This window comes from Glycine soja, chromosome 10 (genome assembly GCF_004193775.1).
Source record: "Glycine soja cultivar W05 chromosome 10, ASM419377v2, whole genome shotgun sequence".
NCBI lineage: Eukaryota > Viridiplantae > Streptophyta > Magnoliopsida > Fabales > Fabaceae > Glycine > Glycine soja.
In genome coordinates this window covers 44262663-44284018 of record NC_041011.1, presented here as the reverse complement: position 1 = coordinate 44284018, position 21356 = coordinate 44262663, and the positions used below count along the sequence as shown (strand labels likewise).

Genomic DNA, 21356 nt, shown 5'->3' with positions numbered 1-21356 from the left:
GAAATTATGAAGCAATTGTACTTCAAAATTAAAATAACAAAAAACACAATGCAGTTTTCATTTCAAAAACGTAGTGCAGTTCTTTCATATTTCTTCAAGATACGTTAGCATTTGCCAACACGAATACACAGTGGTGTTCTTTACACGGTAAAATATTGTTTGTGAGTCAATCAATTGTGGAGATTTTTGTGAAAATAATGACAATTGAAGTTGAATTAATAGTTCAGATGAGTCCTCATAGATGCATGTGTGACTGCAGGACTAGTAATATTAATCTTTCATCGTTCATTCACAAAACGTACTTAATAGCTTTGGTGGGAGCTGAAATTTGTAGCCAAAAGCATGTGGCCATGTGCAACTGTGTGAGTTATTTCAAATTATGCAAGAAAAGGGAAAATTTTCATATTTATGGTTGTACTGTGTATGCAGGATAAAGTTATATAAAGTTTTGCTTTGTTTAAGAGAGTGAAAAGAAACAAAGTAGGAAAAAAAAGATTTTTTTTTAATTTGTTTAGTAGAAGAAGATTTTTTTTCTTATCTCACGTTTGAATGTGCAAAAATAATATATATATATATATATATATATTATTTTTGCACATTCAAACGTGAGATAACTATGGTGAAATTTTGCACGAGAAAAATCCTTTTGTATTAAATGACAGCGCATAATATTTAAATTCTGATAAATTATTGTTTTTAGTCTCTTATATAATAAATTGATTTTTTTTACTGATTTTTAGTCTTTTGTGATGATTTTAAAATGTAAATATTAACGTCTAAAAAATAAAAATCAATTTATGATAACAAAAAAATGTCATAAAGTATTAATTTATTATGTGAGAAATTATGAAGAATAATTTGTCAAAATCAAGACTATAAAATATTTTTAAATTTTAAGGAACTAAAAAAATACTCTCCAAATTTAGGGACTAAGATAATAATTAAGCCTATTTCTAAATATAAATTCTCGATTTTGTTTTTGTTATAGTTTTTATATACTTATATAGGTTGTATTTGTTAGGTAGTACTACTGAACAAAGAGAAAAATATAAGATAAGTATTTGAATTTTTTTTTATCATGTGTATTTTTTTTTACTAACAAATAAACAACACAAGCATAGTAATATAAAAGTTATTAAAATATCCTTTTTATTATTAATTATCTTAATATAATTTATATTATTATTATTATATTTTATAAGAATTCAAAATACATAATACATATAAGCAAGTTAACTAGGGAATAATGTAAATTCGAAATACATGACATGATATATTTATTATAACTAATAGATAATGTGAATTTAAAATACATGACACAATATTGTTGTTATAGTATAGTTAGTAGATCATATAAATTTAAAATACATGACATTATAAGTTTATTGTAACTAGTAAATAATGTGAATTTGAAATATATGACATGATATAATTGTTATAACCAGTAAATAACATGGATGTGAAATATGTGACATTGATGCGACTAGCCGATATTAAAATATAGATGTATTTTTTAAATATTTTGTAATTAGGATAAAAAGTTATTCCATTATTTTCTCACCAAAAAATTGAATTTTCGTACTATCCTCGTCCGATCAATTTGTATTATCCCATAAATTATTATTTTAAATCAAACTTAGTACACAAATATTTATCCTATCTAGTATCATAAATTTTAACAAATCAAACGAACGGATAAAGGTTTTGAAAAGCTATTTGCAATATAGAACTCATAACTTTATATTTTTTGTTGAATATATAGAACTAGTAACTAACCATTTGAGCCGTAAATACTCTCCAAACTGTTATTTTTGAACAACTTATAACACGTAAATAATTTATTCTAATTAATTAATCTGACCCTGACCCAGACCCAGTAATGAAATTGGGCCGCGCCTCATTTGAGTTGGGCCTGAAATGCTGTGTACGTAATACATACGCAAAATTTCCCTTGATGATAGCAATATTTGGGTGGAAGCTTCTATTCTATCACTGCAGAAATTGATGAGAAAGTTCCCATCCCAATTCGGTGGTTTATCGCGTTAAGCAAAAAACCCAATCAAAATTCTAAGTCTCTTTGTTTACGTTGTTCGTTTCCCTCATTGCTTTGTTCTCTTCTCTCTTCTCTCTCACATTCAACTTCAAAGGCGTAGAGTGAGATCCGAACGATGAAGAGAGTATTCGGCGTCAAGAAGAACAAGGATCCTCCTCCTTCCATTCAGGATGCTTCCGATAGGGTTCTTCCCTTTCCCTCTCTCAATTATCAATTTCGTTCATTCGCAGATCTGTTCAATTTTCGCATTTGGATTCGCGTTTTGAAGCTAATATATTGAATGATATTATGGCCCAAACCCTAAATTGGAATAAACGATAATTTAGATTATGTTAGGATGCTATCTGTTGAATATTTATGTTTGTTAAGATTTTGTAATTCGGATTTTATTGAAACACTTATTTTTTGGAATAGTTAATTTTGTTTCATAAGTTTTTACGTTTACATTGGTTTTTATGGCCATTGTATATTCATCTATGTTTAGTTGGTTGGCTTGGTTTATTGAGTTGCTAATTGTTGTGTATTTTTCAGATTACTAAACGAGGTGACTCGGTGGATGACAAGATTAAGAAGCTTGATGCCGAGCTTAGTAGATATAAGGAGCAGATTAAGAAAACTAGACCTGGTCCTGCCCAGGAAGCTGTTAAAGCTAGAGCCATGAGAGTTCTTAAGCAAAAACGAATGTGAGTTTTTCTCATCTTTGTTTGCTTAGTTTATTTGTCGTCGTTCAAGTTTATTTGTCATTGTTGACAAATTGATTGAGCCAGTTATGGATCAAAGATGGGAATTTATTGCACGATTTGAGTTTGTGGGCATATATAAAGAAATTAAGAATAGGATAGCTTTGTATTAATGAAATGGTACATTGATCAGAAATTTGGTAAACATGAGCTACTGTTGCAACTTAATCTTTACGTTGATAATAGGGTTTATTCTGTCAAATGATAATAACTTTGTCATATAATAATACACATGAAATGAATATTATATAGCTGTATTCATATAACAATGCACTACGCCTTTGGTCAGGTATGAAGGCCAGCGTGACATGCTGTACAATCAGACATTCAATCTCGATCAAGTTCAATTTGCAGCTGAAGGCATTAAAGATGCTCAACAAACTGTATGTATCAAAGCACTTATAGTTTTCTCTGTGACCCTTACCTATATTGAACTGTGTTTTATCTCACATCCATTTGTGTATCATATTTCTTTGTTCTGTGCAAGAATATGTTGGTGATTTAATTCATAATAGAAGATGTATATCATAAGCAATATTCTACAAAATTAAATCAAATAATTTGTGGAACAGCTTCATTCTTCCCTCTTTGAAAGCAAGTGATATGATTGGTTGCATTATTGAAGTTGTGGCTAAGGTTATTAAGCAGGAGGCTTATTAGCTGTGTGTTTATTGAATGGGGAGACTTATGGTTCTTGTTTTATAATTTACCCTGGGGTGTACTTTGGCCCAAAGGTACTGCTTTGTGAGTTGTGACCTATTGGTTACATGTTTTAGTCAGGAACACAGCCTCTCCACTAGTTAGGTAAGGCTGTGTTCATCTGAACCTCTCTAGCCCCCACAATAACGGTAGCCTTGTGCAATACTGGCCTGCCCTTCTGTTTAATGATTTATTGTTTCTTAACATTTAAATTCAAATTATTTAGATGTCTGTAACTATTTGTAAATTCTAGAAGTTTGAAGATGCCAATTGTATGCTATATAAAGTATAGTCGATTGGGGTAACCATATTTACTATAAAACATTCATCTGTCTTGGTAGCGCTTTAAGGGGCATGGTTCGAGGCGGAGCTTTGTCTGTACCCTGTTTGGAACCTGCTGCCTACCTCATGAGAGGTAGGTCATGAGGTAGGAGATGAATCGTCTGTCATTTGGGAGGGGTCTCTTCATAGAGATATTTACATTATGCCTTCTACTTCTGTATTAACAAATTCTACTATATTTTGTTTTCAGAAATTGGATGACCTCAAAAAATATTTTTTCATGCTGATATAAAATTTAAATTCGATTGTTTACAACTTGTTCCTTTTTTCCCCTTTCCTTTTTCAGATGACAGCTTTGAAGTCTGCCAACAAGGAGTTGAAGGGAATGATGAAAACTGTGAAGATCCAAGACATTGATGTATGTATCTCTTTCCTTTTCTCTTATAGCTTCTATCTAAAGTGAAAATTTTAAAAATTTTATGTCTTAACTGTTGATCCATGCTATGTGTAGAACTTGCAAGATGAGATGATGGACCTCATGGATGTAAGTAATGAAATTCAAGAGACTTTGGGTAGAAGCTATAATGTGCCTGATGACATTGACGAGGATGATCTTATGGGTGGTATGTTAAAAATTTGGTTAGGAAGCTTGAGATATTTGTTGGAAACCATTTTCAAAAACTCCTAGCTAACATGGCTCCATAGTTGGGCAGGGTAGTGGGATTTTGTGGCTGTGATGAAAATTGTTTTTTGTTGTTGTCATGAAGCGGTTTGAATGACATGTTTCTTTATTTTTTGGTTTTGGTAAAACAGAACTTGACGCATTGGAATTAGACATGGGAAATGAGACTGAAGCTGATGGGGTCCCATCCTATCTCCAACCTGATAAAGAACCTGATTTGGATGCAGAACTTAACTTACCTCCAGCTCCAACAGGACAAACGGCAGTGCCACCTGGCAGATTCAATGCCCAGGTATAATGTTTTGCTCCTTGTATATATATACTGCTGCTTTTTTGTAGTTGTTAACTGTACTTAAAATGAGGGGGTTGGTTTGGAGGGGGGACTTAGTCAAGTCTCATTGTGGAAAACTTGGGTGTAAATCAGGTGACTTTTGTCTTTTGTTTGAATATTACTTGGCTGCAGGTTGGTCATGAGATATATGTTGGCTATGGGTAGACAGTAGACACATTGTTTCTCTTGTGAAGCGATTATTTCTATAATGCTGGAAAAGATGTTGGAAAAATGGTTGTTATTCAATGCAATTTTGGCTGTAGGATGTCTAGACTGAAATATATTTTCTTTATGTAAAATTGATTGTGGCACAGTCTTGGTAAATTATTGGCCAAAACTGTCCAAGATAATTGAATTTGATTTTGCCGTAGATTTAAATTCTGAAGGTTGAAATACAAAGGCTGGAATTAGAATATTGAAAATTAGCATAGCGAAGTTGCTAGAAAGTGAGGCTGTTGACCTCAAGCACTTTAACTGGCTGTAGTTGAAATGAATCAATAAGTGGAAAGTAGTATGGTAGTTTCAACACATCATCCACTGATTTCTTAATTATATAGGGAAGAGGGAAAGCCCATACTTAGTGCCAATTTTTGTGACAGCTGTATAGGATGTTAAATTTAGGGATATTGAGGTCACATTCTTATGTATGATGATGTAACTTGTAGGATATGAATCACTGCTTACTTTTCTTTTGTTCATCCTTATTTGTGTCAGCCTTTGTATAGCATAGGCAGAGCTGAGTATCTGTTGGTCTGGTTAATAGCTTACTGACAAGTGATTCTTGAGAGACTGTTCAATACAAGAATCTGAACTAAATAAATTACTCAATTTTCTGCTTTTTTGTTTTAAACGTTATGTACCTTCCATTCCTGATTGATTGCTTTGATACTGACAGACTGAGGACGAACTGGGTTTACCTGCTGTCCCTCGGGCATCCATACGCGGTTAAAGAATGTTTTTTTATATCTTGGCATAGCTAGTGAAGTCACGAGCAAGCCCTTGTAAAGATGTGCAGATCTTGAGAATATTGATTGATACAGTGATTTAATTGGTCTGGTGTTTCCATTATAGACTTAGTGCCTTTTATTTTCCCTTGTAATAAACCATGTGGAAGCATCTTTGTTATTTGTATGAAGCTTTTGGCTCGGGAAAAAAAGGGAAAAAATGTTTGTCGAAAGCTTGGAACCTGCAAGTTATGTTTATAAAGGAAATTTATGCATACACATTTGTTATGCAAATTTTGTTGTCTCCATTCAGATGATTTTAGTAGATTTCTTAATGTATTTGATATTAACTGAACCCATGAATGTGATAAATCATGGTAAAATTGTGAACAAAATGTGGGGAACTTGATTTTGCAAGACAGATTGGGTCGAAAGCATAATGATTTTTATACAAATGATTCTGATCCTGAAATGATTGTTTCCATTTTTAAAGAGCAAATAAAGGGCAATTGAGTTAAGTGGGCTTAAACTTTTTGTCTGAGAATATTACCATTTATTTTTGGATTATTACTTTCTTTTTCATCTCATACCCATTTTTCTTTCTATTTTTCTCTTTTCCATCATATCAATTAACTCATTTATGACTTTGTTTATCTTAATTTTGTATTTCTTATTTCCATCTTCCTCGCCCATTTGGGTCTTGTTATAATTCGTTGGGATATCTGAAAGGAAGTTATTAGTTGAAAATGTGATTATATTGCTGAGCAAAGGAACTCCGTTACTTCTTGAGCAGTTGAAGACTTGAAGTCCAAGAAAAAAATGATTTTTTTTTAAAAAAATATTTTGGCTAGTTATGCAGCCATCATTTAGGTGCTTTATAGTTTTAATTTTTTTCTTTTTTTGGGGATGAACACTGTGCATGGATTTTGGTTTATACAGGTGTGCTGCGAAGATCACCTCACCCAATCAGAATAAAAAAAGTTCAAATTAAAGTTTGGGTAATGATGCAACCATAGTTTAAGTGCAACTTCAGTAAACGCCAAAGGAATTTCAATTCATCAACTAGAGTTGAATGTTAGGGAAAGTGAATTATTTTTCAGAAGTGAATCAACAATTTGACGAGTGAGTATCAAATTATAATTCTCAGACAGTCTATAATTGTTATAACAATATTAAAGTTGATTGATCTTATGCAAAATATTTTATATATAAACACACACATAAGATTTTTATAATTTGAATTATTAAACTTTAATATTATAATTATAGAAAAAAAAGTTATCCTTGAAAATCCACGTCCAATCAAAATATTGCCAAATAGTGGAATCAAAAATTGGTTTTGAATGCTTCAAATTGTAACCCGCACTAGATCTAAAAAAACAGTAACCTCAATCCCGTACACGCAAAGTTGGTATTTTTAAATACATTTATATGTATATATGGTCAACTTGTACAAGTCGTTAGTGATTATCAATTTAAATAATGTTTTATAGTCTCGAATTTTGGCTGCTCTAGTGTAATTACTCTTCCAATTTTCTCAGTTGATAATGGTTCAGAACTAATTGAATATAAAGTTGTCACAGTCACACATAAAGAGAGAATTTAGCTTTGCACAAAGTCCTTGTCATGTCCACACCGTAGGAAATTTCTCGCAGAACGAGAAGCCAACTAACAAATTAACAAAATTAAATTAAAAGAGGGTTAACACATGAAATATGAAAAAGACATGTACAAACGTTGACCCCCCAGAAAAACTATATATGATGCTATTTCCTACCTCATCAAATTTTGTTAAACCTCGTAAATCACCAAATTAAGAATCACATTAAGCAATTTCATTCCACAAATTAACCCCAACCCATTCCAAATTTTCGATCCAAGATGAACAATAGCACCAACAACAAGGAGAACAACGGTTTTGACCCAAGTGAGTTCACATATGGAGTAGCTTTTGTAATTGGCTTGATCTTCTTACTTGTCAGCATAGCTTTGGCATGTGTGCGTCTGCGCATGGCTCGTGGTCCTAACATGCTGAACATTTTGGCTGGTATTCCACCATCTCGCCATGCAAGATCATCAGAAGAAGACAACTCAGCTGAACAAGGGCTTCATCAGATTGACAAAAGTTTTGAGAGGTATCCAAAGCTGCTATACTCTCAAGTAGAGAAGGGTTCAAGTTCATCAAGTGTTGTTTCTTCTAGTTGCTCCATATGCTTAGGTGACTACAAAGAAAGTGACACGTTGAGGTTGCTTCCACACTGTGACCATCTTTTCCATCTTGCTTGTGTTGATCCTTGGCTTAGGTTGCATTCAACTTGTCCCATATGTAGAAAATCATCTATTCATGCTTAGTATTGGGGATCACATCTCTCCTTTGTTGTTGTAGAAGATTTGTTATATTAGTTAAATCAGTATATATATATATATATATATATATATATATATATATATATATATATATATATATATAAGGTTGTAACTTAGGAAGATTAATTAACCATATATTTGATCGATCAATTGTTCTGCTGAATTGCACAATGACCTGTTGCGACTCTGATGTCTCATGATAGTGCGCACACAATTTTGCTCTCTTTTAGTATTCTACAGCAGCACTCATGGTTTCGTGTAGATAGAGTAATTAATAACTAATAACTACAACATGATTTTTTTTCTTACCCTTATTCTATGTTACTTTTTGTTGTATTACTTTTTTTCTTAGCTTCTTCCATTTTTAATGTTTTTTTGACTGAATGTTAACATCTCAAATATTCTACAGTGTCATGATGAATATTCTTTAATTTTAAAATAAATAAACAATGCTTGTTAAATAGAGTAGCAAGTGACTTGCTTACTTTAAATAAGTATTTTAATTAAAATGCACCAATAGTATAAATTTTTATTTTATTTTATAATTCAACTATAAATTATTGTGTATGATAACGTTCCATATTTTATAATAATTATTTTAAAAGATATATTTATTGGATGATTTCTAACTGATAATATAAAGGTTTTTACATTGAAAATGTATGAAAAAATAAATGCTTAAATAAAATATCAGACTGTATAAGTTTTGTGAATATACAAATTAAATATTATTAAAATATTTATCATTTTAAATGAAATTATCTTACTGGACTTTAAATTTATCAGGATCTAATTACATTGACTTTTAAATATTAAAGGTTTCATAAAAAAATCATTAAAATAAATCATATAATTGATAAATATATAATAAAAGAATTCACATTTATTTATTTAATTAAAAGTATTACTGCTAACAAATTAAGAGTGCGTTTGGATATAAAATTTTAATTAAGGAAAATAATTTATCATAGAATTTAATTTTTTTAATTTAAAATTAATTGTTTGAACTTTTTATGAAGAATTTAAATTTTTGAAATTTTAAAACAGAATTTTAAACAACTAAAAATATAAAATTTTAAGTTTTCTTTTAAAAGGTGATAAATTAAAATTCTCTTGATAGAAAAAATTTCCAAAACGTTTTTGTATTTCCTTTATAACCTTCTTCCTCTCTTTCACAAAGTTTCTGAAATCATGTTCTCGAACGACTTTTCCTCACGCTGAAGATCTTATTTTTCAAAAAACATAGTTTGAACTCGTGGAGCGTTGATCAGGTGCGGACATAGGGGGACACATAGAACTGCATCCGCCAGGAAGGAGAGCAATCGTCGTTACCCATCACGTGGCGGAGGTGGTCGTCGACGTGGAGGGTTTGGATCATGTCTTGCATTGTTGACAGAGTGCTGTCGTGTGCCGTGGTGTACGCCGTTGTGTTCTGATTCCCATGCGACTCTCCATGTCGCATCAATATTCTTTTTGGAAGCATATCAATCGTATCTTTTCTTTGCATTCATTTTTTGACAATTATTTTTATCCAAACACAAAATTTTAAAAATAAAAGAATTTCAAAACTATTTGAAATTTTTAAAATTTTAAATTTTCTAAAATTTTAAATTTTCTCATCACAGGAAGATCGTATAAGTATAATTTTTTTTTACAAAGACCTAAGAAAGTTACAAGAATGATTAAAAAGATAATTTGGAAAATGAGATATAACTTTAAACCAACAGTCGTGTCCGGGAGGGGAAAAAAGTATAAATGCTTATAACACATGACCAAACTATCCATCTTCTACATTAAGCCCTCATCAGATTGAAATTTTAATTTCACGTCATTTATTGATTTATTTTAACTTCACATAAATTAACATGAACTGAACCATTGATCGAAAGTTACAATTAATAGTAGCCGTTGATTGAATTTCACCAAATTTAACATTAACGAGTGATTAAATTATTCAATTAATGCTTCTTAAAATGATTATAATATTTCATTTTAATTATTAATTAAGGATAAATTAAAAAATATATACACACATGATTATTTTTTTAATTTAATTTATATTTCATGAACAATAATGATTAAAAATAAGGATTTTTAAATAAAATAACATATTATACTGTTGAAGAAAAGTATATTATAATATATTTAATTATTTTATAAATACGTAATTAAATTTAAAAATACATATTTTAAATATATATATATATATATATATATATATATATATTAATAAGATCTCAATTAATAAAATAAATAGCAATTTTTTTTAGTCAAGTATTAAATAAATTATAGTCTTTATTTGTTGAGTGAATAATAATAAATAAATAAAAATAGCATTTAATTTTGAAGTATCTATATAGAGCTAAATTTTAAAATTTTAAAAATAATATTTACTTAAATGTTTATAATTATATATTAAATATTTTTTTAAACCATAATTAAATTTGTAATAGTCAACTATAAAAAAAATTCGATGTCATTTTATTGAAATCTTCAACGGACCTAATTTTCAAAATTAAAAACATGAAACAAGTATATTGGATTTTTTTTTCTGTAAGAATTGAACACATTAAGAAAAAAATTTAAAACATTCATATATTATGCTCAATCAACTAGTTAAACTCCTTTGGTATAACTATATAAGTTTAAGACTGAATATGACCATTGCTTTCAATAAAGAGACAAAGAGATTAGTGTAATGGAAGATGAAAGCATGTCAATTCAGGGAAAGGAAAAAAAAAGAAGAAAATATCATGAAATCTCTAAGTTTTTGTGAAATTATTTAATATATATTTTATACTTAAAAATCTCATAAAATCTATTAAAATCCATCAAAATATATTTTTTTTAAATACCAAAAGATTTTTTTAAAATTATAAAAAATCTTATTTAAATATCAATCAATTTTATTAAATTTCTTAAAATATTCTTATAATCTTGATTGAATATCAAATGACTTATAATTTCTATTATTTAAAAATCTTAATTAAATACCTCAAAACTCTTTTAATTTTTTAAAATCCTAATTAAATACCCTCTCTCCTTGATTAATTAATTATTGGTCATTAAAAAGGATACTTGACAGATTATATAAGATCCAAAGCATCCTCTGACCCATTTACATAAATATTTGATCCAAGAATATTGCCAAGCGTAGACGGAATGAAGTGCCTGCCATAAATGATAGTCCTAGCAAGTGTGGGCAGTCGTACCATTTAATTTAAATATTGGTAGAATGTGATTCATATAATTTTGCTTGCTTACAATTTTTTAATACTATTCACTTTTTTTATACTTTGTTAGCAAATTATAACTACTTGCATCGGTTCTCAACAAACAATTGCTTGTTGCACGTTGCAACAATGCCGTCAAGAAGTAAGATATTTCTACTAACGAAGAGTAGCAAATTCTATATAAAATTAATATATTTGTTATCCTTTTGACGTATAAAAAGTATGGTAAAGGTGAGTTTTGTAACTATCGAACACTGTCAACATTTTTCAAAAGAAAACTTTAATTAACACATATACGGTGTTAATTGATAGAGAGCTATATATCTCTTTATTTACTCAAATTAGCATGGATATAGTATGTTTTCTGACCATATTTTTTGATTTGTGAATGTTGATCAAATTATAAAATTCAATTAAACCTAAGTCATTTTTTATTCATTTTGAATTTAGATAGTAAAAGAAGAGAGATAGCTACAACATGATACAAGTCTATTACATGCAACATGAACTTTGCCGGCAAGGATACATGCATTCACAACCTCTTAAAAAACAAATCATATTTTTTGTTTATTCCTTTTGCGCATAATTTATTTTTTTTTAGTTGACGTTTTTAAAGTTCAACTTTACAATATTAATCTTTAACATATTAATACTATTTTATTATAGAATTATCCAAAGATCTAAAATATCTTTTTCAAAATCATATCCATGCACAGATTTAACAAAAAAACACATTTATTGGAAATTTAAATATCTAATTAATTAACATACAATAGCAAAATAAAATAATGAGAATTCATTTATATTCATTTGTATATCTAATTAGCATACACTAGCAAAATAAAATACCTGATCTAATTAAAAAAAATTTCCTTAATACATATATTGAAAATTTAAATTGTTCACATTAATGCTTTTATTATATAATTTATGCACAATTTTGAAATACTTTTAATAATCAAATTCATGCACTCTGTTAACGGAAAAAATATATTTAATGAAAAATTACATTACTCATATTAATGCTACTCATCATGATGCAATTTTAATTATTATAATTAACCTATTTGTTTTAGTCCCTGAATTCAAGGGATGCATTTTTTTAGTCTATGAAATTTAAAAACTTTTTTTAGTCTCTCAATTTCAACAATTTATTTTTTTAGTCCCTAATGTAATAAATTAAAACTTTATTTTTAACACTTTGTAATAGTTTTAAAATACTAATTCAAAAAAAAAATTAGTCATTTTTTTCCAAATTGGTTTTAACAACTTTTAAAATAAGTATAAAAATTGATCTTTGTTACCAAAATTAGTTTTAAGCACAACTAGGTACTGTTTTAGTATTTGAATATTGGGTGTGTGTTTTTTTAGTCTCTAAAATATAAAATTATTTTTTATGTTTCTGAATTTTTACAAATTGTTCTTTTTTGTCACTAACATAATTAATTAATATTTTATGGTGATTTTTAATTGTCATAAATCATTTTTTATTTTTTAACCGCTTAATTTTACATTTTTAAATTGTCACTAAGTATTAAAAAATCACCCCAAAGTGTTAAGAACTGTCATAATGTGTCAATTTATTGTGTTATATGCTACAAAAACAATTTATCAAAACTCAAAAACTTAAAAAATATTTTTAAAATTCAGGACCTAAAAAAACCTCTCAATTTCACGAATTAAAACAATAATTAATCCATCAAATTTATAATATATTTCTAAAATCATATTCATGCATAATCCTGGTAAGACCAAATAAAATTAACAACACAAAATTATATTTAATGAAAATTAAATGTCTAAAATTAATTATATTTATTATACAATTTATTTAAACAATTATAATTAAGTTAATAATAAATATTTTGAAATCAGGTTCATGCATGTAAAACAGATTTTTAACGGTCAATTCGTGATTTAAAAGAATGATGTAACTTTATATAGTTTATTTTATAAAAAGCTCAACGTTTAAAACATGAACAATCTTAAGGTTTAGGGTGGTAATAAGTTGTGACTTCCGACAACTTAACAGGATTTTAAATAATTTACTTAATATAACTTTATACGTTATATTTTTTTATAAATTCAAACTTTAATAATAATAATAATAATAATAATAATAATAATAATAATAATAATAATAATAATATCTACCAATAAGAAGAAGATCGAGTAAGAAAAATTAGTTTCTTTTTCTTAATAATCAATTATAAAATATTATGATTTTTATTTTTATAAATCCAAATCTTAAAAGATAATAAATATCCATTACATATCATAAATATAAAATAATTTTCGAATATATAATAATAGTGTAGTTATTATTAATAATGTTATCTTTTTAAAAAAATTAATGAGAAAAAACATAATAATCAGTAATATATGAAAATATAGTATGTAAGAATTTTTTTATAAGCAACGTTAAAAAATTAGTAAGACGTATAATTATAAATAATAAAAGATAAATTAAAATATATAAATTTTGCATGCAAAATATGCTAATTCTCAATATTGTCAGAACTGAACCGGTCATTAGATTTACTGATCGGTGAGGAAGATACTAGTTCAAGGGTTCAACCCGGATCAAATCGATCTTAACAACCTATTTCTTTTTAATGATTTAATGTAATATCCTTGTGACATTGGACAAAAAATAACATAAGATGCATAAATTGATAAAAAAAAATTTACTTAAAAGTGTTATAAGCCATAACATATGGCAAATCTAATCCAACATAATATCTAAGTTCAATATTTTTTTATAACCAAAAATATGTTGTTTTGAATTTTTTATATAAAAAAAACAGTTTTAAGCAAAACCTATTAGATTGAGCAAGTGATCGGTTTCTGGTCGAATCGACCGGTCCAGTTCGAGTTTCAAAATCATGCTAATTCTTATCAAATAAAAATAATAATTCTTATAAATAAATAAATTTTAAAAATATAAAAATAACAACAACAAACACATAAGACACGTTACTTTTGAGAGCATTTAATTTAGGTTGGGACAAAGTTAACTAATTCAAAACTTCAACAATATTATATAATAAACCTAAAAAATATAACATGACTTAATTAAATATATATTTAAAATGATTAAAAATATCCTTTTAAAATAATATTTTTTTTAATAAAAACACTATTTCAACAGTACATGTTTACTATCCTTTTAAATAATTAATAATTTAAAAATTATTAATTATAAATAGACAAAATTCAAGTACATGTTTACATAATATCCAAAATAAATAAATGAACATTCAAACTGAAACCATTATATATATATATATATATATATATATATATATATATATATATATATATTCATATTTATTATATCTTTTCTTTTTGAATTTATACATTTCATATAAGTATTTTATCATTATTATTACTTAGAGAAAAAATAATGATAATAAATTTCAATAGGTTAATATTTTTTAAGAGAACATATGTTTAAGTTAAATTTTAACTAATCATTTTCTTCAAATATATATTGAAAAATAAATATAAATATAAAAAATATTTAATTTAAACAAACTCGTGCAAAGTAGGGATTTAAAATCTAGTTTAGTATGTACTTTCCACCAAGATTGCTATTGAAACTCATTCGCAATAAATATTAATACCGAAATAAAAACAAAAGAAGATTCATATTTTTTATATGAACATCGCCCCCTAAATTTTGACTTAGAATGCTGTGAAATACGTATTAGATCGATGTCACCATCGATCATAAGAATCATGAAGATATATCAGCTTGAACGTTCAACTTATTATATAACCATACGGTACGCAGCGACTGCAAACAAAATAGACTTCCCATAATATAAAAATTGAGAAAATTAATAGGTAATGCTCAAGGTAACTCCTTAATAGGATTTCTATCACGCAAATTAAGCATTAACAAAATCATATATATATTAATCCACATTGCGCATAGATACTCTTGAGCCTCACATAAACTATTTTATCATGTGATGAATAGTTCAGAGGAAACCGCGCTATTGCTTGTGAGCTTTATTGTTCTAACCCTTATAATTACACTCACAGCATATGTGTGCTCTAATAACATTCCACGCACTGTTCCATCTGTGCCTGGTGGTGCCACACACTCCAACAACAACCACACTACAATCACTGTGGAGCCACCCGAGCCACGCTTAGATCACACCAATGTACGAAGCTATCCAAGTCTTCAATTCTCCAAAGCTAAATTGTGTAGTAGCAATAGTAGTAGTAGTAGCTCTTCAAGTTGTTCCATATGCTTGATGGATTACAAAGATTGTGATTCCTTGAAAGTGCTTCCTGCTTGTGGTCATTTCTTCCATGTCAAGTGTGTTGATCCTTGGTTGAGAATCAGTTTGACATGCCCGGTTTGTAGGACCCCAATAGCACTCCCAGATATATGTAAAAATTTGGAATGATTAATAAGGATATGTTTCATATTTAATTGACTCTATAATATATAGGGAGCTTGAATGTTGAGTATTGATTTTAATTGAAGAGAAAGAAACTAAGAGGATCTAACTAGGTACATGAGTTGTTGTAAACCGACTGGTATTTGTCTTTTATTCTTACTAATAAAAAAAATTGATGGGAAAATTCTTCTTTGTGGTGTGGCATTTGAATGTGATTTTACGGTTTATTTAGTTGATGAAATATGGTGTAATGTTTAAGGATAGTGGTTGAGAGGTGCTTGACATGTTAAATTTGATCAATGCCCATTCATGGTTGTGGTTTTCAGACAAAGTTGGAAGGGAAAATTTTACCTTCTCTTCTCAAACTGCTGCTTTGATCATCTTCTTGTATGAAATATTTTGGTTAATCAAGGTTGATACCTTTTTTGTAAAAGAGTTTGTGTATCCCTTAAACTTCTTTTAATAATACTCCTTAGCTTAAATATATAGAGTAATCAACCACTAACTTAATTATTTACTGTTATTTTAGTTCTTTAACGTGTGTTAATTTAGACTATTGTAATTATCAATCTGCAATTTTAACTTTTTTGAATCTGAAACTTAAGTGACTATTTACTCATTATATCTGCATATAAAATTACTGTCACAATCTTCGTTCTTATTTCAACTTATTAACCCATCCTTGCATCTTGTATTTCTACAAAACGATAGAGAAATATACATACATATATATATATATATATATATATATATATATATATATATATATATATATATATATATATATATATATATATATATAAACAAAGAAGCTAGATATGCCTCCATTGAAGGAATCCAAGATATTAGAAAGCAAGCAAGAAAATCCAAATATCCCCTTACAAAACTACCATATGAAGAGAGTTCGCAATTGAAAACCAAATCACTATAAAATCAATCTAATCAGCCTAAAATGCACTTACCCTGCATGCATATTACACCTACATAATCCAAAATCCAAATAAAGCACCAAGCACAGATAAAAGTTGCCCCAGCGACACAGTGAAACTTTTCCCACCTACCAATGCCACTGCATTAGACTTTCCCTCTTGAGTGGAAGATGGAACAGGAGAATTCCCACCATTACCTCCTGAAGTGTTTGTAGTGGGAGATGGAGGGCTACTCATGCCACTAGATCCATGAGGTTGAGGAGCAGAAGCATTTGGTGATGGTTGTGGAGAGATATTGATTGGCACTTGAGAAGGTGATGGTGATGGTGATGGGGGTTTTTCTATGGAACCTTCATGTACAGAAATCACAATCTTCTGGCCTAGACAACAGTAGTTTGGGATGTTGCATATGAAGAACATCACACCTCTCTCCCTCAGTGGAAGAATTACTGGGCTAGTATTGAATATCCTTAGAGGTTCAAGTGATGTGCAATGCTCGTACTCTTTCTGTGATACCTGAATTAGGTTGTAGAATTTGTCATCGAACTTGAATTCTGTGTTAACATATCAAAATTCATGAGAACTGCCATATGATAAATTTAGCAATAACAAGTATTGTACATATATATAACTACAAGCAATCATCATTCCACCAACCTTTGGAATGATTGAAGACAAAGAAAACAAATAGACAGTTAAACAATTGATAATAAGATCGATTACAGATCCTTTATTCTATATAGTGTGTTATTGTACATTTTAAAGGATCTAAATCCATGTGCTCTAGCCCAAATTAAATTGTTAATATCAAATGTACTTTTTTATGAAGATAAACATAGTGTTGGAAGTACCTGTACCTGTATGTTGTCATCATTTATCAAATATAAAATGCACATTTTTAAAAGGATGTGAAATATATGATATATGATTATCAAGAGAATGGTATTCCAAGCAGTCAAATGACATACATAAAACTAGAAAGAAATTAATTTTTTAAATAACCTGCTTAATGAAGCTAGAGTATAATGTAAGAAGATTCAAAACATACAACAGTTTTAGAAGTGATATTTTATAGCCATGAGAAGCAAATTTGAGATCTTTTGGAAGGAAGGAATTGAACTATCCTACTATGTTTCTATCTACCATAAATATATCAAAGCATAAGTAAGACATAATCCTCCAAAATAATATAAGAGCATTTCTCATTAGGCTTTTACCTACAGAATCGCCTACTCTTATGAATTGGGAATGTGACCAATTATTGTAGTATGTTGGATATGGTGGAATAATCCAGCCTGCTGAATCCCCCACTGTGAATGTCGTAGCGGAACAGTGACAAAAGAAGGCTAAAAACAATGCCGAAAATGAAAGAACAAAGGGGTTTTGATGCTGCAACATGTTGAGCTTTTGAGCAAAGAAGGAAACAAGACAGACTAAAAATTGAGGAACAGGAGAAAGAGATGTTAAAAATGTTTGGCATGCAAATTAAACCATCCAGAGATGTAACTGTACATTTAAAGGTGATGGGGGAATATTAATATTTATTTATTGATGGTTTTACGTTAAACGTTATAGAGAGAATAAGACTAAACTGTATTTGTTGAACTGATGTCTTTTGACTATTTTAAAACGGGTTATGAATTTATTTATGGTGATTACTACACTGGAAAGATGAAACCTATCCAAGATATAATGAACCAGGTAACGAGTGGTAGAAACTTTCTATTACAGTTTTTAATACAATAACTGGAATTCAACATGCAACTGTTTCAATGCCTCATTAATAAAAAACAAAGGTCTCAGCATTCTTATTTTTCTTAAGATCTTATGCTGCTGCATAATGCTCATATTCTTATTTAGTTTCTTGGTGACGACTATGTTATGTAGTTTTCTTGTTTCTCATATATATTGGTTGTGCATATGCATGCATCTATCCATACAAAAGAAAGATTAGAGAGTAAAATAAAATTGAGCAAATTACACCGACACTCAGCTTTTTAAGATTGCACATAATATCACTGTCTTTTTAACGTTTATAGTAACTCTCCTGATGAGGGTATATGATATTATGTGTTTTTTAGGTAAGAGGGAGTGTCATTGTGTCAGTGTACTGTATCCAAACGAGTAATGTATCAAAAACATAAGAGGGTTTAAAAAGACAATAATATTGTTTACAATCTCAAAAAATCACATAGAACCGGTCTAATTTGCTCAATAAAATTTAGTTAGCCCACACTACAAAGGAAAAGAAGGATATTCCCCTGGCTTCTGATACAAGAAATTGCTCTAGAATATTCATACCTTTCAACAAGTAGGATCCTTTTATTAAGGTATAAAACTAGATACATTGAAAAGGCACACTGAATCTGAAATTCTAAGGACCTTCAGATTGGTCCAAGAACAGTACAAACAGGCAATGCAGGTGCCTATCACCGGTAAAAAGAATTAAAAGAATGATCATTATCCAAAAAAAGAAAGAAAAAAAATCCAGTTCACACAAATTCAATTAAGTACAAACTCTATCACAATGGATAGAACACACTAAGTATAAAACTCTATTACTTTAACTGATATTCTTCTTCATAAGCTAACAGCAATATGGGCACAAAATCAATCCATTCTCATTACACTGAAGGCACTGATTGCTCTCTCCATTTTCCGCCATAACCTTGTGGCTTCCATTACACTTGAAGCACAGCACAAACCTTATCCCTCCACATGCATCACAAGGACCATTAGAATAATCCATTGGAACCCCTTCAAAGATTTTCCTCAGCTTTCCCTGCTCATGCAAACTCAGAACTTCTTCTGCTCCACCAATGTACCTGCCCTTCACAAAAAGCCTTGGAGGCACTAATTTCCCCTCCAAACTGCTCCACAACTCATCCCTGAACTCCTTGTGCATTGAAATGTCCCTCTCAAAATACAAAACCTTGAAACTCTGGAGGAGGAAGCGGATTTTGTTGCAATCCTCGAATGTCTTCAGGATTCCCCTAAGTGTCGTGGTGTAGAAAATAACCATTCCGTCGCCCCCGGGTGGACACTTCTCTTCAAAGAACATCAAAGGGTCAGGGTCATCATCTTCCACTTTCTGTGAAGACTCTTCTTCGACTCTGCTTCTCCTCTGTTCTTCTGTTATTCTAGAATGTTCCTTCACGGCTTGCTCGAACGCGGCCAGTAGATTCGGATCGAATAGGCTGCCGGAGTTCAAGTCCGGCCGCCGGAACGATGGAACATCAGTATCTAACAAAGGGATTTTTCTGTTGCTGTTTCTGTTGTTGTTATTGTCAGCATTTTCTGGTGAAGACTTTTTTTCCTCCAAAACCCCTCTCTGTTTTGAATCTGTTTTTGCTCTGTTCCCGTTCTGCAAAACACCCTTGTGGTGTTGTTGGGGTTTCTGTGAACATGGACCTATGTTCTCTTTGTTGTCATTGTAATCATCTTCTTCCTCAAGGTCTTTCATCAGCTCTGCAACGTCGATCACCTCGGGTTCGTCCTGCATTTTCTCGCAGCTCTGAACAACTTTCTCGGGCTTGTTTTCTCGGGAAACAAACGGGGAATGCAGATTGAAACTCGGAATCTTTGGGAGAAAATGGACGTACCCATCTGAGGCCTTGATCTGGAGAATTAAATCTTGCTTCAGGATTGGTTTGATGGATTTGAGCTTCTTCAGGAATTTTCCTTTCACCCCCTTCATTTTTTTTCCTGAGATTTTCCAACGGAATTATCTGCTAAACAGAGAAGATTGAAATGGGCTTAGCTGTCTGAATTGGGTTAAAGAATAAAGAGTGTGAAAACAGAGAGTGCCAACAATTTTCTTCTTCTTGGATTCTACTCACAGAGTAAGAGAGAGAAAGTGTTTGTGCGTGTGATGTCACATAGTTGCAACGGCTATAATTTTTGCTGAATGAATTTTAAAATCCAAAAATGTTACGAAAAAAAGTCTCTCGCCAGTGAATGCGCGCCAGGTGTTTAGCTAGATGGAGACAATTATTATTTTTTTATTCTTACTATAATAAAGTATTTTAATAATAATAATAATAATAATAGTAGTAGAACAGACTGAGTAGTGAGAGCTGTCAACTGTGATTTATTTATATTTATATTTTTGTTGTTTTGTGTTGGCAAGAAAAAGTTTGTGACCAACGTTCCGGATTTGTGAGGGGCCTACCGTTTCTAGTGTATATGCCATGCATAAATTGTTTTTTCATCTTTTTGGTTTACTTTTTCCGTTTTGATGTGAACTTCTTTTAAAGAACTTTTAAATTTGTCTTTGAGAAATTAGCGTTAGATTTTCAAAATACTGTAAAATTTTATCATTTTTAATCAATATATAGTATGCTTATTAAAGTGCATTGGTAATATATTTATCAAAACTCAATTATTTATGCACCAAAAATGTAAAATATATATATACCAGTGAATATGAAAATTTTGTTTATCAATTAGTCATCAGATATTAATAATATATATATATATATATATATATTTTAAGGATATTAATATATGTTTTAGTTTAATTATTATAAATGTTATCAAACTTATTATATATAACAATTCGTAATTATAATTCAAATGACAATATAAACATCATTTACATTTTTTTTTTTAAAAAAACTCTTGACATTATTTACTGCTGTATAAACTATTTATTCAGACTTCTTCTAAAAAACAATTT

The 21356-nt window shown here is 29.5% G+C and overlaps 5 protein-coding genes across 5 annotated transcripts; 3 read left to right on the top strand and 2 right to left on the bottom strand.

Annotated features, from left to right (window-relative positions):
- The first annotated feature begins 1965 nt into the window (after positions 1 to 1965).
- Positions 1966 to 6025, top strand: LOC114372327 (vacuolar protein sorting-associated protein 60.2). Its single transcript, XM_028329826.1, has 7 exons — positions 1966 to 2237; positions 2585 to 2736; positions 3083 to 3176; positions 4121 to 4192; positions 4286 to 4397; positions 4588 to 4748; positions 5683 to 6025. Exons 1-7 carry the CDS (start codon positions 2169 to 2171, stop codon positions 5734 to 5736), a joined length of 714 nt encoding a protein of 237 aa, XP_028185627.1. The 5' UTR covers positions 1966 to 2168; the 3' UTR covers positions 5737 to 6025.
- A 1445-nt stretch (positions 6026 to 7470) lies between these two features.
- Positions 7471 to 8149, top strand: LOC114369387 (putative RING-H2 finger protein ATL71). Its single transcript, XM_028326615.1, has one exon. It carries the CDS (start codon positions 7613 to 7615, stop codon positions 8081 to 8083), a length of 471 nt encoding a protein of 156 aa, XP_028182416.1. The 5' UTR covers positions 7471 to 7612; the 3' UTR covers positions 8084 to 8149.
- A 7159-nt stretch (positions 8150 to 15308) lies between these two features.
- On the top strand, positions 15309 to 15755 carry LOC114371799 (RING-H2 finger protein ATL70-like). Its single transcript, XM_028329130.1, has one exon. The coding sequence runs from the start codon at positions 15309 to 15311 to the stop codon at positions 15753 to 15755; it is 447 nt and encodes a 148-aa protein (XP_028184931.1).
- Positions 15756 to 16629: 874 nt separating this feature from the next.
- LOC114370706 (cucumber peeling cupredoxin-like) lies at positions 16630 to 18076 on the bottom strand. Its single transcript, XM_028328098.1, has 2 exons — positions 17896 to 18076; positions 16630 to 17232 (listed from the first exon to the last, which is right to left on the bottom strand). The coding sequence occupies exons 1-2, from the start codon at positions 18074 to 18076 to the stop codon at positions 16730 to 16732; spliced, it is 684 nt and encodes a 227-aa protein (XP_028183899.1). The 3' UTR covers positions 16630 to 16729.
- An 896-nt stretch (positions 18077 to 18972) lies between these two features.
- On the bottom strand, positions 18973 to 20526 carry LOC114370567 (uncharacterized protein At5g39865-like). The gene has a single exon (XM_028327954.1). It carries the CDS (start codon positions 20373 to 20375, stop codon positions 19266 to 19268), a length of 1110 nt encoding a protein of 369 aa, XP_028183755.1. The 5' UTR covers positions 20376 to 20526; the 3' UTR covers positions 18973 to 19265.
- Positions 20527 to 21356: the final 830 nt, after the last annotated feature.